The sequence below is a fragment of the Oncorhynchus clarkii genome, chromosome 10 (assembly GCF_045791955.1).
Source record: "Oncorhynchus clarkii lewisi isolate Uvic-CL-2024 chromosome 10, UVic_Ocla_1.0, whole genome shotgun sequence".
Classification (NCBI taxonomy): domain Eukaryota; kingdom Metazoa; phylum Chordata; class Actinopteri; order Salmoniformes; family Salmonidae; genus Oncorhynchus; species Oncorhynchus clarkii.
Genome location: NC_092156.1, coordinates 44188695 through 44208234, shown reverse-complemented (window position 1 = coordinate 44208234; position 19540 = coordinate 44188695). Strand labels below are relative to the sequence as shown.

The following is a 19540-nucleotide window of genomic DNA, read 5'->3' as shown; positions in this document are numbered from 1 at the left end:
ACTTCATGTTAAACAATACATGTATGTTTTGTTCGATAAAGTTCATATTTATATAAAAAAATCTGTTTACATTAGCTCGTTATGTTCAGTAGTTCCAAAACATCCGGTGATTTTGCAGAGAGCCACATCAATTTACAGAAATACTCATAATAAACATTGCTAAAAGATACAAGTGTTATGCATGGAATTTTAGATCCACTTCTCCTTAATGCAACCGCTGTGTCAGATTTCGAAAAAGCAAACCATGCAATAATCGGAGTACGGCACTGACACAAAAACAAGCCATGCAGATACCCGCCATGTCATGGAGTCAACAGAAGTCAGAAATAGCATTATAAATATTCCCTTAACTTTGATGATCTTCATCAGAATGCACTCCCAGGAATCCCAGTTCCACATTAAATGTTTGTATTGTTCGATAAAGTCCATAATTTATGTCCAAATACTTCATTTTTGTTTGTGCGTTTAGTACACAAATTCATGAGGTGCGGGCAAGTCCAGGCGAAGGTTCAGATGAAAAGGCATATTAAAGGCACTGTAAAAATTCTGCTTTACTTAAAAGTAAGCTACCGGAGACAACTGTCATTTGAATTGTAGGCACCCCAATCTGATAGCGGTAGTGGGGTGGTAGATGTTTAGCCTCCCTTACGGCTCAGATCAGGTGCCTATATAGTATACACCATAGACATACATCATTTAAACACACACACAGAGAAGTCAGCTCAGACACATCCAGCTCAGAGAGGCCCAGCTCATGAGCTCGAATTTAGAATGGGAAAATGAATGTGTTTATGCAACAAATCGAATCGCACGTAATAATTTCTCAACTATAACGTATCGTTCCTGCATCGTATCGGAGCCCATGTATCTAGATACGTATCAAATCATCTTGAAAGGGATAGATGCACATCCCTACTTTATGTAATATGTTTATTATTTTCTCTCTCCTCATCACGCAGGTGGAATGAAGGAACAGGATTTAATGTGCATCAAACTTCATGGTGTCAACCGTATAGGCCTGAAGAAGATCATAGACTTCATCTACACGGCCAAGCTGTCTCTCAACATGGAGAACCTGCAGGACACACTGGAGGCAGCCAGCTTCCTCCAGATCCTACCTGTGCTCGACTTCTGCAAGGTCTTTCTCATATCTGGGGTAAGGAGCCTAACACAGCCTGCTCATACAGCCTGTTCAGCCCCCCCCCCCCCCCCCCCCCCTAGAACCAGCCAGGGGAATTATACACAGCAGTTTAAGATGCCCCAAACTACTGTACTCAACTGCTTACTTTAATGTCTACATTTGGACTTGAACTGGGATAAAAACACTGGGGCCATACTTGTCAACTTTTGCTTAGACCTGAGGTTTATTATACCTGGTCTAAAATGGCGTGTTCACCTAAAAAGTTTTTAGATGCATTTTTATAATCCGCCACTTTGTCACATTTGCCCTATTTCGCTGGTGGGGACCTGCAGTGGAGCTTTTTTCCATTTTAGACCCCAGGTAAAAACCATGGGTCTAAGCAAAAGTTGGTGTGTGATTACGAGTGGTTGCTTCTCACTGCTTTCCCTTTCTCCTTGGCGGCAGGTGTCCTTGGATAACTGTGTGGAGGTGGGGCGCATCGCTAACGCATACAACCTCACGGAGGTAGACAAATACGTCAACAACTTCATCCTCAAGAACTTCCCCTCGCTGCTGGGTACGGGGGACTTTGTCAAGCTGCCCTTTGAGCGGCTGGCCTTCGTTCTGTCCAGTAACAGTCTGAAGCACTGCAGCGAGCTGGACCTGTTCAAGGCTGCATGCCGCTGGCTCCGCTATGAGGACGGACGCATGGACCACGCCCCCAAGCTCATGAAGAACATCCGCTTCCCCCTCATGAACCCCCAGGAGCTCATCAACCACGTGCAAACGGTGGACTTTATGCGCACCGACAACACCTGCGTCAACCTCCTCTTGGAGGCCAGTAACTACCAGATGATGCCCTACATGCAGCCAGTCATGCAGTCAGAGAGAACGGCCATCCGCTCAGACAGCGGCCACCTGGTCACCCTGGGCGGCGTCCTGCGCCAGCAGCTGGTGGTCAGTAAGGAGCTGCGCCTGTTTGACGAGAAGGCCCACGAGTGGAAGGCGCTGGCGCCAATGGACGCACCGCGCTACCAGCACGGCATCGCCGTCATCGGAAACTTCCTCTACGTGGTGGGGGGCCAGAGCAACTACGACACCAAAGGCAAGACGGCGGTGGACACGGTGTTCCGGTACGATCCGCGCTACAATAAGTGGATGCAGGTAGCGTGTCTTAACGAGAAACGTACCTTCTTCCACCTCAGCGCTCTCAAAGGACACCTCTACGCCGTGGGCGGCCGCAACGCTGCGGGGGAGCTGGGTGAGTTTAAATGATTACACACAGCTTATTACTCTGCTTTTAGTCCTGCTCTAATGCTGCAACATACACTACATGGCTAAAAGTATGTGGACACCTGCTCGTCGAACATCTCATTCCAAAATCATGGGTATTAATATGGAAGTGGTCCCCTCTTTGCTGCTGTAACAGCCTCCACTCTTCTGGGAAGGCTTTCCACTAGACATTGGAACATTGCTGCTGGGACTTGCTTCCATTTCAGCCAAAAGAGTGTTAGTGAGGTTGGGCATTGATGTTGGGCGATTAGGCCTGGCTCACAGTTGGGGTTCCAATTCATCCCAAAGGTGTTTGAGGGAGTTGAGGTCAAGGCTTTGTGCAGGTCAGTCAAGTTCTTCCTCACCGATCTCGAAAAAAACATTTCTGTATGCACCTTGCTTTGTGCACGCTGGGCATTGTCATGCTGAAACAGGAAAGAGCCTTTCCCAAACTGTTTCCACAAAGATGGAAGCACAGAATCATTTAGAATGTCATTGTATGCTGTAGCGTTAAGATTTCCCTTCCCTGGAATGAAGGGGCCTCGCCCGAACAATGAAAAACAGCCCCAGATAATTATTCCTTGTCCACTAAATTGTACAGTTGGCACTATGCATTTGGGGAGGTTGTGTTCTCCTGGCCAGTGGCGGATTTAGGTATAGGCGACATGGGCAGCTGCTCAGGGCGGCATCTTGCCGAGGGCGGCACAGGGCGCCTGCACAAAAATGTTTTGATATTTGCGCGATCGGTTTTCTATCGCTCATTTGCACGTCACGTCATGATATCATGTCACCGTGTGGGACTGTGGGTCAATTAACCTTGTCAGAGTGGGCGCCCTGATTTTAGTTTGTGAGCTTGGCAGGCTACTGCCTGGGTAGGTCTCCCACTCAGAAGTACGAGATGGGGAGGGAGGCGGGGGTAGGTTGACCTCAGGTCTCCCCACTGGAAGCCCGAGGTAGGGTAGAGTTGGGGGAATCTATCAAATACCGCACCTCTAACTTTGTACAGTACTAATGCAATTAGTAAAATCAGTCACACTACGAAATGCTACCAAATAAACCACAGTTCATTCGTAATACTGTAATACTGTGAATATATCAAAAATATCAGCAAAAAAAGAAACGTCCTCTCACTGTCAACTGCGTTTATTTTCAACAAACTTAACATTTGTATGAACATATCAAGATTCAACAACTGAGACATAAACTGAACAAGTACCACAGACGTGACTAACAGAAGTGGAATAATGTGTCCCTGAACAAAGTGTGGGTCAAAAGTAACAGTCAGTATCTGGTGTGGCCACCAGCTGCATTAAGTCCTGCAGTGCATCTCCTCTTCGTGGACTGCACCATATTCGCCAGTTCTTGCTGTGAGATGTTACCCCACTCTTCCACCAAGGCACCTGCAAGTTCCCAGACATTTCTGTGGGGAATGGCCCAAGCCCTGATGTACTCAAGTGGATTGAGATCCAGGCTCTTTGCTGGCCATGGCAGAATACTGACATTCCTGATTGCAGGAAATCATGCACAGAATGAGCTGCATGGCTGGTGGCATTGTCATGCTGGAGGGTCATGTCAGGATGAGCCTGCAGGAAGGGTACCACATGAGGGAGGAGGATGTCTTCCCTGTAACGCACAGCGTTGAGATTTCCTGCAATGACAACAAGCTCTGTCCGATGATGCTGTGACACACCGCCCCAGACCATGACGGACCCTCCACCTCCAAATCGATCGTGCTCCAGAGTACAGGTCTCGGTGTAACGCTCATTCCTTCAATAAACGCGAATCCGACCATCATCCATGGTGAGACAAAACCGCGACTCGTCAGTGAAGAGCACTTTTTTCCCGTCCTGTCTGGTCCAGCGACAGTGGGTTTGTGCCCATAGGCCTTACAACAGGCATACAAGCCCTCAGCCCAGCCTCTCGCAGCCTATTGCAGACAGTCTGAGCACTGATGGACGGATTGTGCGTTCCTGGTGTAACTCGGACCGTTGTTGTTGCCATCCTGTACCTATCCCGCAGGTGTGATGTTTGGATGTACCGATCCTGTGCAGGTGTTGTTACCCGTGGTCTGCCACTGCAAGGACGATCAGCTGTGCCCTGGCCACATCTGCCTCCTTGCAGCATGCCAAAGGCACGTTCACACAGATGAGCAGGGACCCTGGGCATCTTTCTTTTGGTGTTTTTCAGAGTCAGTAGAAAGGCCTCTTTAGTGTCCTAAGTTTTCATAACTGTGACCTTAATTGCCTACCGTCTGTAAGCTGTTAGTGTCTTAATGACCGTTCCACAGGTGCATGTTCATTAATTGTTTAGGGTTCATTGAACAAGCATGGGAAACAGTGTTTAAACCCTTTACAATGAATATCTGTGATGTTATTTGGATTGTTACGAATTATCTTTGAAAGACAGGGTCCTGAAAAAGGTATGTTAACTTTTTGCTGAGTTTATTTTGATATTTAAATAGTTTTTTGTGTGTGGGGGGGGGGGGGGGGGGTCACCCAGGGAGCCACACAAGCTAGAACCGCCACTGCTCCTGGCATCCACCGAACTCAGATTTGTCCGTCGGACTGCCAGATGGTGAAGCGTGATTCATCACTACAGAGAAGGCGTTTCCACTGCTCCAGAGTCCAATGGCGGCGAGCTTTACACCACTCCAGCCAACACTTGGAATTCCGCATTGTGATCTTAGGCTTGTGTGTGGCTGCTCAGCCATGGAAATCCATTTCATGAAGCTCCAAGTAATAGTTATTGTGCTGACGTTGCTTCCAGAGGCAGTTTGGAACTCGATAGTGAGGTTGCAACCGAGGTCAGACAATTTTTACTCATTGCGCGCTTTAGCACTCGGCGTCCCCTTCTGTGAGCTTGTGTGGCCTTACCTGAGCCATTGTCGCTCCTAGATGTTTCCACTTCACAATAACATCACTTACAGATGACTGGGGAAGCTCTAGCAGCGCAGAAATTTGACAAACTGACTTGTTGGAAAGGCGGCATCCTATGACGGTGCCACGTTGAAAGTCACTGAGCTCTTCAGTAAGCCCATTCTACTGCCAATTTTTGTCTTTGGAGATTGCATGGCTGTGTGCTCGATTTTATACACCTGTCAGCAACGGTTGTGGCTGAAACAGCCACCTCCACATACTTCTGGGTATGTTCGGAAAGGACATTTCATGGGAAATGGTCATAGGCAAGCACAAGGTGCACACTAACAATGTAGCATTGTATCAGCATAGATGCCAACCAATTCACAGCAAAATGGTGTAGCACAGGTGCACATGTGGCATGGCTGTGTGATTATGATTATAGCCCTGGACCAGAGTTTAGTATGAGATGAGGGAGGACCAGCTGCAGCCAGACCCTGTGAACAGCAGCAGCAGAAGCAACAACAGGAAGAGGAGAGGAGAAAAGGGAGGTAGTCAGAGCCAGGGAGACGGGCAAGTGGAATGTTTGTAAGTAGCATTCCAGAACACTGAGCTGATGTCAGTGCCCAGCCCAGCACCTAGTCAGCACCTAATTGCAGAGTGCAGACCACAGAGTGGTGCCACCCTCTAATTGTAGAGCCCATGGGACAGGCTGGCCAGGTCATGCTATCCGCTCTTCTCCTCTGGGCTCTGGTCTGTAATTACCACAGTGGGCGTGGCTTCTCATGGCCCACCTGCGTGTGTGTGTGTGTGCACTAGTTCACTCTGAACGGGTAGAATGGATATTCACTCAACTCACCCATGGTGCATTTCCTTGAGGATTTACACCAGTGCTTTACCGAAAGTCTTCAGAGTTTAGTGTTTCCACCTCCACAGCCTGGATCCTGGGACTCACTGTGTCATAGCCTCAGTGGACCTGCTCTGACTTGGCGTCAAAGTAAGACCTCTGGGGCTTTTTGGTAGAACCTGACTGATTTATCGGTTAGCCTACTTTTCAGGTTGCACTTACATAACAATGACTAACTGTGAACACGGGTTTACGTCTTCGATGGTTAACATCTCACAAAGCAACAGGTTTGATTATGCAGAGGTTGTTGATTCTGCTCTTCACAAGTCCTCAGTGTCTACCTATGAAACACCCATTTCCAAGGGGTGTATACTAGTGAAAAGCAGCACCAGTCTCCTGTGCTGGTCATTGCCTGTTATCCTCCAGAAGCCAGTCTGGCACTCAGACATTCTATCAATTGTTTCAGACGCAGCACAGATTTTAGCCTTTTGTACATCCTTATGATGTAACCATGCGGAGGAAGGAGAGTTTTGAAACCTTGATTTGTGACAGGTTCTGTCATCTTATTTGAAAAGATTTAAAGAACATAAAAGGCTCCCCTCTCGGTCAGGGCTGTGACACACACAAACATATGTGTTAAACCAAAGTTATGATGGATGACATGGTTATATTTGCAGGTTTACGGGCCAACCATCCTGTTAATACCTCTATGGCCACTTTCCATAACTGTCCATGTGGAAGCTTGTCATATTAATCCAATCTACTAGGACAGCCAGAGTACAAACATGGGAGGAACAATGACAGCACTGCTTTCTCTGTTTCAATAATGTAGGAAGCTCTTGTAAATATAGCAGCATGCAACCAAAGCTCTTGAGCACTCATTTGCATTTATACCTTAAAGCACCAAGCACTCTGGAGACGAGTGCAAATGTACTTGGTAGAGAGACAGACCTATTATTTAATGTATTAGGTTTGGATATTTTTCAGACTGCATTCTTGCACGTCATCAGTTATTGTTTAGTGGGGGGTAGAGAAAGAACAGCAGACTAATTACTGTTCTTCTAAAGAATCACTAATGCCTGCTGCTGCTATTTTAGTCTCCCAGTAAAATTCCTTAAAATATATTTGCTCTTCTTAGAATGAGTTGTACTGTTAATAAGGCCTAGGTTGCCTCCCCTTTGACAAGTTCTCACATCAAATATCTGTGACGTGAGAACGATGAAACGTGATGTAGGTCTAATGTGAACGCTATGGCCCTACGCTGTTGATGCTTTGAATTGGAGTACATCCATTTGGTTCACTGGGACTCCTATGTCAGAGCTGTAGCCAGAGCTCTTTCTATTTGGGCCTGGATTAGACCCAAAGTAAGCCCATATTGAGTCTCAGCCAGGAATTAGTCTATTTGTGCCAACATGGTGCTGATTTTACTCTTGGGATCTGTTTACTCTCACATTCGGCACACAAAGCACATCAGTGAAGAGAGTGGAGGGTCCAGGAAGATCCTCTTGACTATGATATAATCAGAGCATTAGGAGATCACCTATGGAGACCTGGGGCCCTCACGAATAATGGGCTATTTGCCACAGGCAGGAACACACACTCACTAACTGGGCCAACCTATCAATACTGCGAGGTCAGAGTTATTGCCTCTTGTAACCAGGAAATAGGAGGATTGAGTGTTTGACCTCATCGCCTGGACAGCCCAGTTTCTCCTTTAGGCTACATTATGATTTCTAACTGACATATGCAGACCCCTCTACCAGTCCGCCTGTGTGCCAGCCAGCTTGAGAAATCAGCTTTTAACTCTGTCTGGAAACATGATTGGACAAATCTTTTTCTGACCTAACAAATCGAGTGCCCAGACAGTGTAGAGTGAACATCCCAGTCTGACCCTCAGGCTAGCCTACACCACCACTGAATAATTATAAGTGCCTTTTGCCCCCAGTGTCAAGTGTGAGGAAGTTTGCTGTGTTTTTGGTGACAAGCCAAATTTCTTCAGCCTCCTGAGGTTGAAGAGGCGCTGTTGCGCCGCCTTCACCACGCTGTCCATTTCAGTTTATCCGTGATGTGTATGCCGAGGAACTTAACTTTCCACCTTCTCCACCACTGTCCCGTCGATGTGGATGGGGGGTGCTCCCTCTGCTGTTTCCTGAAGTCCACTATCATCTCCTGTGTTTTGTTGAGTGTAAGGTTATTTTCCTGACACCACACTCCTAGGGCCCTCACCTCCTCCCTGTAGGCCGTCTCATCATTGTTGGTAATCAAGCCTACCACTGCAGAGTCGTCTGAAAACTTGATGATTGAATTGGAAGCGGGCATGGCCACGTAGTCATGGGTGAACAGGGAGTACAGGAGAGGGCTGAGAGTGCACCCTTGTGGGGCCCCAGTGTTGAGGATCAGCGGGTTGGAGATGTTGCTTCCTACCTTCACCACCTGGGGTGGCCGTCAGAAAGTCCAGGACCCAGTTGCACAGAGCGGGGTCGAAACCCAGTTTGGAGGGTACTATGGCGTTAAATGCTGAGCTATAGTCAATAAACAGCATTCTTACATAGGTATTCCTCTTGTCCAGATGGGATAGGGCAGTGTGATGGCGATTGCATCGTCAGTGGACCTATTGGGGCGGTAAGCAAATTGAAGTGGGTCTAGGGTGTCAGGAAGGGTGGAGGTGATATGATCCTTGACTAGTCTCTCAAAGCACTTCATGATGACACGTGAGTGCAACAGGGCGATAGTCATTTAGTTCAGTTACCTTCGCTTTCTTGGGAACAGGAACAATGGTGGCCATCTTGAAGCATGTAGGGACAGCAGACTGGTATAGGGATTGATTGAATATGTCCGTAAACACACCAGCCAGCTGGTCTGCTCATTATCTGAGGACACGGCTAGGGATGCCGTCTAGGCCGGCAGCCTTGCAAAGGTTAACATGTTTAAATGTTTGACTCATGTTGGCCACAGAGAAGGAGAGCCCACAGGCTTTGGTTGGGGGCCTTGTCGGTGGCATTGTATTGTCCTCAAAGCGAGCAAAGAAGTTGTTTAATTTGTCTGGGTGCAGGACGTTGATGTCCGCGACGGGGCTGTTTTTTTTTTAGTAATCCGTGATTGACTGTAGACCCTGCCACCCTGCCGTTGAATTGCGACTACTCTGTCTCTATACTGATGCTTTGCTTGTTTGATTGCCTTGCATAGGGAATAACTGCACTGTTTGTTTTCATGTTTCCAGTCACCTTGCCATGATTAAAAGCGGTGGTTTGCGCTTTCATTTTTGCACGAATGCTGCCATCAATCCACAGTTTCTGGATAGGAAAGGTTTTAATAGTCACAGTGGGTACGACATCTCCAATGCACTTGCTAATAAACTCGCTCACAAGTCAGCGTATACATCAAGTTGTTGTTTGAGGCTATCTGGAACATATCCCAGTCCACATGATAAAAGCAATCTTGAAGCGTGGAATCCAATTGGTCAGATCAGCGTTGGATAGTCCTGAGCATGGGCGTTTCCTGTTTTAGTTTCTGTCTATAGGCAGGAAGCAACAAAATGGAGTCATGGTCAGATTTGCCGAAGGCAGGGCGGGGGAGGCTTTGTATGCATCACGGAAGTTAGTGTAGCAGTGATCCAGAATGCAACCAGCTCGTGTCGCGCATTCGATATGCTGATAGAATTTAGGAAGTATTGTTCTCAGGTTAGCTTTGTTAAAATCCCCAGCTACAATAAATGCAGCCTCATGATGTATGGTTTCCAGTTTACAAATAGTCCAGTGAAGTTCTTTCAGGGCCGACGAGTATCTGCTTGGCGGGGGGGGGGGGGGGGGGGGGGGGGGGGGGGGAATAGTCACGGCTGTGACTATAATCTAAGAGAATTCTCTTGGAAGATAATGCGGTCGGCATTTGAATATAAGGAATTCTAGGTCAGGTGAACGTAAGGCCTTGAGTTCCTGTATGTGTTTGTGATTATCCCATGAGTCGTTAATCATAAGGCATACACCCCGGCCCTTCTTCTTACCAGAGAGATGTTTGTTTCTGTCGGCACGATGCATGAAGAAACCCGGTGGCTGTACCGACTCTGACAACATATTCAGAGTGAGTCATGTTTCCGTGAAACAGAGAATGTTACAATCTCTGTCGTCTCTCTGGAAGGAAACTCTTGCCCTAATTTCATCCACCTTGTTATCTAGAGATTGGACATTGGCGAGTAATATGCTCGGAAGCGGTGGATGGTGTGCTCGCCTTCTGAGTCTTACCAGTAGGCTGCTACGTTTGCCTCTCCTGCGGCGACCGTGTTGTTTTGGGTCAGCCTCTGGGATAAGATCTCATGTCTAGGGTGGCGGTCTTGAACAAAGGATCCGCTTCGGGAAAGACGTATTCCTGGTCGTAATGTTGTTAAGTTGACATCACTTTTATATCCAATAGTTCTTCCCGGCTGTATGTAATAACACTTGAGATTTTCTGGGCTAACAATGTAAGAAATAATACATAAAAAAAACAAATAACTGCATAGTTTCCTAAGGACCTGAAGCGAGGCAACCGTCTCTGTCGGTGCCATCTAGTAATGATCACAATACGGTAGACATATCTAGGAAAACCAAAGTTCCCAAGGTTGGACCTAATATTGTGTATAAGAGGTTCTACAAGAGGTTTTGTAGTGATTCCTATGTTGATGATATAAAGAATATTTGATGATCTGTGGTGTGTAATGAGGAACAACCAGACAATACACTGGGCAAGTTTATGGAATTGCTTATTCCAGTTACTAATAAGGATGCACCCATTAAGAAAATGACTGTAAAAACTGTTGAATTCCTGTTGATTGATGAGGAATTGAAAAATGTTATAGTCGAGAGGGATAAGGCAAAAGGTAAGGCAAATACATATGGCTGCATAACCAATTGGCAAACCTACTGCCAATTGAGAAATCATATGACTAAACAGAACAGAAGGAAGAATGAAACTAAGATACATTATATAAAGAATGATAGTAAAAATCTTTAGAGCACCTTAAATGAAATTTTGGTCAAAAAAGGCAAACTCCGCTCCATCATTCATTAATGGCTCATTCATCACAAAACCCACTGACATTACTAACTACTTGAATGATTTTGTTCATTGGCAAGATTAGCAAACTTAGTCATGACATGCCAGCTAGAGACCTACACATCCAAGTATAACTGACCAAATTATGAAACAAAACCATTATAATTTTGAATTCAGTAATGTAAAAAGCCACCTTGGTCTGACAACTTGGATGGAAAATGACTGAGGATGATGGCGGACTATATTGCCACTCCTATTTGCCATCTCTTCAATCTAATCTTACAAAAAAGTGTCCCGAAGCCTGGAGAGAAGCAAAAGTCACTACGCTACCCAAGAATAGTAAAACACCCAACCATTAGTAAACTTTGGGAAAATTGTGTTTGACCAGATACAATGCTATTTATTTTACAGTAAATAAATTAACAATAAACTTTCAGCACGCTGGGCCTCCCGGGTGGCGCAGTGGTTAAGGGCGCTGTACTGCAGCGCCAGCTGTGCCATCAGAGTCCCTGGGTTCGCGCCCAGGCTCTGTCGTAACCGACCGCGACCGGGAGGTCCGTGGGGTGACACACAATTGGCCTATCATCGCCCGGGTTAGGGAGGGTGCACGGTGTTTCCTCCGGCGCATTGGTGCGGCTGGCTTCCGGGTTGGATGCACGCTGTGTTAAGAAGCAGTGCGGCTTGGTTGGGTTGTGTATCGGAGGACGCATGACTTTCAACCTTCGTCTCTCCCGAGCCCGTACGGGAGTTGTATCGATGAGACAAGATAGTAGCTACTACAACAATTGGATACCACAAAATTGGGGAGAAAAAGGGGTATAAAAATAAATAAAAACTTTCAGCACGCTTATAGAGAAGGGCATTAACTTCTTGATGCACCCATCCCTTAGCTCGTTGTTAATCCACCTGGCGTGTCAGATTTCAAAAAAGCTTTTCGGCGAAAGCATACCAAGCGTTTATGTAAGGACATCTCTCTCAGCAGACAAAACATTACAAACAGCTAGCAGCCAAGTAGTGTCGTGTCTTTGGCTATGCCGGATTAAGTGATATGACATGCTATTCTATAAAATAATTTCTCAGTAATTAATATTACCTGATTGAGCTAATCATGTAAATGTAATTAACTAGAGTCGGGGCACCACAAAATAATATTTATAGAGCTGTTATCTTCCGAATAAACTCTTAAAGACCTAGTAATATTTTACATCAATAGCAGTCAATATTAATCGTCACCTTAAGTCGGTCTCATCTGAAAGTTGTAAATTCTTGGTTATCTTCACGAACCCTAGCTAACAAGTTGAATCAGCAATACAGAATTGGGTTTAATTATTTATTTACTAAATACCTAACTAATTACACATACACATAATTAGTCATAACTTGATTACAAATTACGTCATAAAGGAAAACGTCCCTAGCGGGCGGAACAGATATGACAGCTTGTTACACAAAAGAAAAGGGGCTGGGTTTGAGTGAAAGAGCGGGAAGACTGAGTAACAAAGGAAGAAGCTGTGCTATCGTAAATAGAGTATCTTATGCATTCTAAATTACCGCCCAATTGAAAAAGGAAAATGCAATAAATATTTACTCTGAGCTGCGCTTCAGTAGGTTGGTGGTAGATGGAAGGCCGTGTTGCCAAACCGAGTCCTTTGTCCTTTGAAGAATGTCTCTGGTGGTCAATTGGATATGTTGTAGTAACGTTGTTGTGTGATAGGCAGAATACTCTGTTTGTTCTGTAGTTATTATCTGAACCCTTCTGACATCGGACCGTCGTCCTCACATCCTCAGAACAGGAGGTTACATTGTTGTCAAGGCTTTATATAGTGGAGTGAGAAGGGGGTGTCTGAAAAGTTTTATAACCCCTATCACTTCACAGGGGAGGGCCACTGATTGAGCAGAGCCCTAACTTTATGAAAACCCAAATCTCACATTTTAGAAGCTAAAATCACATTTCATCCCATCACAAATAATTTCATATTCAAACATTTAAATTGAACAACAATTCCATGTGAATCCGATAACTCTGATGTGTAGACTTTCCACTGTAGAGTTTGTCATCTTATCATTGATGAGAATGTCTCAGATGACAACCGAACTGACATCATATTCATTAAGTACCACCACATATGTTCAATTGGTCGGATTACCAGAATTTAGTTCATTTCCCCCCACCTTCTGATGTTCCCAGAATCTCTGTTAACCAAGGGGTTTTCAAATGTAGCATCAGTAGGGTAGAGAGAGGAAAAAGGGGGAAGAGGTATTCATGACTGTCATAAACCTACCCCAATGCCAACGTCATGACAGTAGATTGGTCACGAAGGTCAGAAAAGCAATAAAATGAATCGCTTACCTTTGATGATCTTTAGATGTTTGCACTCACGAGACTCCCAGTTACACAAATGTTCCTTTTGTTCCATAAAGATTATTTTTATATCCAAAATACCTCCATTTGGTTGGCGCGTTATGTTCAGAAATCCACAGGCTCGAGCGGTCACGACGGAGCAGACGTAAATTCCAAATAGTATCCGTAAAGTTCGTAGAAACATGTCAAACGTTTTTTATAATCAATCCTCAGGTTATTTTTACAGTATATAATCAATAATATTTCAACCGGGACTGTAGCTTCTTCAATAGGAGAGAGAGAGAAAATGTCTGCTCCAAGCTGTTGCACATGCAAAACGCTGCTGGCACCCAGCCATACAATGACGCGATGTGATCTTTCTCGCTCATTTTTCAAAATAAAAGCCTGAAACTATGTCTAAAGACTGTTCACAACATGTGGAAGCCATAGGAAAAGGAATCTGATTGATATCCCTTTAAAATGGAGCGAAGGCAGGCAATGGAACAGAGAGCTTTCAGGAAAAACAGCACACCGGGGTTGGATTTTCCTCAGGTTTTCGCCTGCAATATACTCAGACAATATTTTGACCGTTTTGGAAACTTTAAAGTGTTTTCTATCCTAATCTGACAATTATATGCATATTCTAGATTCTGGGCCTGAGAAATAGGCAGTTTCATTTGGGTACGTTTTTCATCCAAACATCAAAATACTGCCCCCTACACTCAACAGGTTAAACATGCACAATACTTACACACATGACTGATGATTGGCTGAGAGAAATTGATTTTAAAACGATTGTGGGAGCTGTTTTGTTAGACTTCATTGCGGATTTTGACATTATCGATTTATAGTATGCTGCTTGAAAAACGTAGATGTTATGGCTTTACACCCCCTGCCATGTTGTGGATTACACAGAGGGTATTTTTTAATGGTAGCCTCTCCAACAGAATCAGGAATTCCCTTGGGTAGCTAACTAGGCACCTTAGTTTTTTCAATCTTTACTAATGACCTGGCTCTGAGGAAAGCCTGTGTGTCTATGTATGCGGATGACTCAACACTATACACATCAGCTACTACACCGAGTGAAATTACCGCAACACTTAACAAAGAGCTGCAGTCAGTTTCAGAATGGGTGGCAAGAAATTAGTTCTAAATATTTCAAAAACTAAAACCATTTGGGACAAATCATTCACTAAACCCTAAACCTCAACTAAATCTTGTAATGAATAATGTGGAAATTGAGCAAGTTGAGGAGACTAAACTATTTGGAGTAACACTGGATTGTAAACTGTTATGGTCAAAACATATTGATGCATCAGTAGCTAAGATGGGGAGAGGTCTGTCCATAATAAAGCGCTGCTCTGCCTTAACAACAATATCAACAAGGCACGTCCTGCAGGCTCTAGTTTTGTCGCACCTAGACTACTGCCCAGACGTGTGGTCAGGTGCCACAAAGATGGACTTGGGGAAATTACAACGGGCCCTTAAATGTTTACGTAGAGCTAACATTAATCATATGCATGCCAATCTCTCATGGCTCAAAGTAGAGGAGAAATTGACTTCAACACGATTTGTTTTTGTAAGTACTGACGTTGAATGCTCGAGCTGTCTGTTTAAACTACCAGCACACAGCTCGAACACCCATGTATACCGCACAAGACATGCCACCAGAGGTCTCTTCACAGTCCAGAATAGACTATGGGAGGTGCACAGTACTGCACAGAGCCATGGCTACAAGGAACTCTTTAACCATAAAGTACCTCACACAAGCATTAAAATCAAATGTAAAAAATATATATATAGATACACTACATGGCTAAAAGTATGTGGACACTTGCTCGTCGAACATCTCATTCCAAAATCATGGGCATTAATGGAGTTGGTCCCCCCCCTTTGCTGCCATAACAGCCTCGACTCTTCTGGGAAGGCTTTCCACTAGATGTTGGAACATTGCTGCAGGTAATTGCTTCCATCCAGCCACGAGCATTAGTGAAAATTGCATTCCAGGTGACTACCTCATAAAGCTGGTTGAGAGAATGCCAAGAGTGAGCAAAGCAAAGCTGTCATCGAGGCAAAGGGTGGCTACTTTGAAGAATCTCAAATATAAAATACATTTTGATTTAACAATTTTTGGTTACTACATGATTCCATATGTTATTTCATAGTTTTCTACAATGTAGAAAATAGTAAAAATAAAGAAAAACCCTTGAATGAGTAGGTGTGTCCAAATGTTTGAATATTGTGTGTTACTGCCTTAGTTTTTGTACGTTACTACTAGTTCTTGCTGGATCCCTGGAAGAGCTAATGGGGATCATAATACAAAAATATTGCTACCGTATAGGCCTTAATTGTGTAATGGGGAGTGAATATGCCCCAGAACCTCTCTAGTCTGTGTGTAGACTAGAGTTACTGCAGTGAACACTGAAGGGCTTGGGAGTGGAGTGGAGGTTGGTGGGGGGGGGTCTCTATTTACGTCTCTAGTTCAGCAGCTCCCACACTGAGACCCTCCAAGGCCTCATTTGCAGCTGTTTGTTTTCCTTAGTTCTCTCTTGACCTACTTTCTCCTCAATACTCTGTTTTTTTCTGCTATCTCTTTCTCCACCATGCAGCCACGGTGGAGTGCTACAACCCGAGGACAAACGAGTGGACGTACGTCGCCAAAATGAACGAGCCACACTACGGCCACGCAGGGACGGTGTACGGCGGTTACATGTATATTTCGGGTACGTACGTGGCTCCAAATCAAGTTACTAATGCCAGTGGGTAGTTTAGTCCTATTAGATCCAGGGCTTGGAGGGAGGCTCTTTTCCCATTTGACTGTACTTATATTTTAGAGCCACTGACTGTACCAGATGGCAGTGCTCTCTTTGAGAGAGTGACTGGTGTCCTACAAGATAGATGTGTGGGTTTTCTGTGGGTGACTAAAGCCTCACATGTTTGACAGTCACGCTTCCTAATCGTTTCAGTCCCACATTAGCCATAAGATGGAGCAGAGAGTGGGCCATCCGTCCGTCGCCAAACAGCGGGCTGTGATGTCAGTAAAGCACCCTTCATTACAAGGTCATACAGTGGAGTCCTGCAGACCCTGCTCCTTCTCACCCCTCCCTCCCTCCTATATCACATCACTGGGGTCCAGTTCTCTGTGCTATTTCGGGGGGGGGGGTATTGTAAAGATGGTTGGAAGTAGTGATTGTGTGGTAGACTTGGGTGTGACTAATCCCCTGTCTCTCTGTAGGAGTCAGCCCAGTGCTTGTTCACTTCATAGGATTGAAAACAAATCCTGCCTTATGGAGATGTGTGACTAATACAAAGTTATGCTGTACAGAGAGAAAGAGAGGGAGGGAGTGAGAGGAAAAGAGGGAGGGGTTGATGACTGTGCAGGAGGTGCAGCTCCAACACACAGGTGAGGTTATGTTAATCTCCCCCGGCCTCTGGGCACGGTGTTAATAAGCATAACAGACACCTCATAGCCTACTACTAACATCTTAACCCTCCTTCACCCAGTGGCACCTCACCTGCTCTGATCCAGCCTCAGACTCCAGTAGAAGAACAACATGGGCCTGGTGGCTATAGCTTTGGTATTTTAGCTTCCTGGCTGATAGCGCTTACCGCCTCAAACTTTATGTATTTCTGTCAATGGTTGGCATGTGGCTTATGGTCAGACTGGCACATCTGGGTTCCTTGACTGAGAACATCTCAAGCAGGATAACGGTCCTGGTGTGTTTGAACTATTATCACACCAAAAAGTCAACTTCCCTCCTTGTGACAGAGCATCTCTTAGTGTCATCCTTAGTGGAGTGAGGAGGCTTCACTGCACATGCACCTCTCTAAAATGGCAAGAGTCTGCCTGGAGGCACTGGGCAATAGTTAGGCTTAGATACAGTGCATTCAGAAATGATTCAGGCCCCTTGACTTTTTCCACATTTTGTTATGTTACAGCCTTGTTCTATAGTTGATTTTTTTTTTTTAATTCCTCATCAAATCTATGCTCAATACCCCATAATGTTTACCTTCGCAACAATCTGAGGTCCTGAGCGCTCTGGAGCAGATTTTCATCACGGATCTCCCTGTACTTTGCTCTGTTCATCTTTCCCTCAATCCTGACTAGTCTCCCAGTCCCTGCTGCTGAAAAACATCCCCACAGCATGATGCTGCCACCACCATGCTTCACCGTAGGGATGGTGCCAGGATTCCTCCAGATGTGACGCTTGGCATTGAGGCTAAAGATATCTTGGTTTCATCAGACCAGAGAATGGTCAGAGTCCTTTGGGTGCCTTTTGACAAACTCCAAGTGGGCTATCATGCCTTTTACTGAGGAATGGCTTCTGTCTGGCCACTACCACAAAGGTCTGATTGGTGGAGTGCTGCAGAGATGGTTGCCCTTCTGGAAGGTTCTTCCATCTCCACAGAGGAACTATGGAGCTCTGTCAGAGTGACCATCCGGTTCTTGGTCACCTCCCTGACCAAGGCCCTTCTCCCCCGATTGCTCAGTTTGGCCGGGCGGCCAGCTCTAGAAAATGTCTTGGTGGTTCCAAACTTCTTCAATTTAAGAATTATGGAGGCTACTGTGTTCTTGGGGGCCTTCAATGCTGCAGAAAAATGTTGGTACCTCAGATCTGTGCCTCGACACAATCCTGTCTGATCTCTACGGACAATTCCTTCGACCTCATGGCTTGGTTTTTGCTTTGACATGCACTGTCAACTCTGGGACCTTATATAGACAGGTGTGTGCCTTTTCAAATCATGTCCAATCGATTTAATTTACCACAGGGGACTCCAATTAAGTTGTAGAAACCTCTCAAGGGTGATCAATGGAAACAGGATGCACCTGAGCTCAATTTCGAGTCTCATAGCAAAGGGTCTGAATACTTATGTAAATTGGGTATTTCTGTTTTAATACATTTGCTAACATTTCTAAAAACCTGTTTTCGCTTTGTCATTATTGTGTGTCTCCACCATTCCAGATAGAGGTCTGTACTGTAAAGCTTATTAATTAAACAAGCTCCCCTCAAGCACCGGGGTAAGCTGCATTCCTACAGGGAAACTGGACACATGCCGAGATTAGCTTTCCTGACAGCCCACATGTTTATAAACTCTCACTAGTGATGGAAGTCGGGTGGAACGGAGACATCATCAGCCAGCGTGTCTCTGTTGGGGATCGGCCCTCCTGCTCCACCCCATGTCTCAGGGGTCACGACCTCACTGTGCAAGGTGGCCCACGTGTGGGTGCAGGCCATGTCTTGCTGTCATTCCAGATCAGGTGCTGGGCGGTGGCTGTGCTGTTGTGTTGTCTGAAGGCATCCTGTCAGGTGAATGGAGCTGACACATTGAGTTAAGCCACAGGCCATCACAGCTCTGCTCCCACTCCCAGGGGGGGCTCAGACACTCAGCCAGCACGGCTTCACACTACCACTACTGTCACACAACCATGTTGAATGAACGCAAGTGTCTCATGGTCAAGCAAAAACAAATACGCTCGTTGAGTGATGGGGCGGGGCTATGTCTGTTTGAAAAGTGCCATGGAGAGAGGGCGAGAGAGCCTAGAGAGTGATTGCTCAAGTAGCAGTTTAAACTCTAAAAATGGACGTTACACACGGCATATCACATTTAACAAATCCAACAATAAATACCCTTATACGGTATACCGCCCAGCCCTACTGTACCGGCGTGTTCAAAGTAGTGCTGGGCGTTATACCGTATACCGGTATTGATGCACGGACCGGTTTGGGTTTTTGCTTTACCTTCCATAATGGCATTTGAATGTTTGGTTTGTTAAATGTGATATGTCGTCTGTAATGTCCATTGCTCTAGTTTACTTAGATACTTGAGTCATCTCTCTCCGCTCTGTCTCTCTCCATGCTGCTTTCCACACAGACCTAGCCCCGCCCGTTACTCAAGGAGCGCTTTTTTTGTTCCTCGACCACAAGACAACTTGCGTTCAGTCTGCATGGTCAATGCAGCACGTGCAACAATGTTGATGACACCGATGCAGTTTTCACATTGCTTCTTAATATAAATCAACTAGTGTTCTATAATGACACTATTAGTTTGTGTTTCTTACATCTATCTGCAAACAG

The 19540-nt window shown here is 45.4% G+C and overlaps 1 protein-coding gene across 7 annotated transcripts in view; it reads left to right on the top strand.

The window, feature by feature from the left end:
* Positions 1 to 19540, top strand: part of LOC139418586 (kelch-like protein 13) — a 100341-nt gene that overhangs the window by 76455 nt on the left and 4346 nt on the right. For all 7 annotated transcript variants that reach the window (XM_071168168.1, XM_071168170.1, XM_071168171.1 and 4 more), the window contains 3 exons: positions 960 to 1156; positions 1586 to 2381; positions 16073 to 16186. In XM_071168168.1, coding sequence (XP_071024269.1) covers positions 960 to 1156; positions 1586 to 2381; positions 16073 to 16186 — 1107 coding nt within the window. The remainder of the gene's footprint in view (positions 1 to 959; positions 1157 to 1585; positions 2382 to 16072; positions 16187 to 19540) is intronic.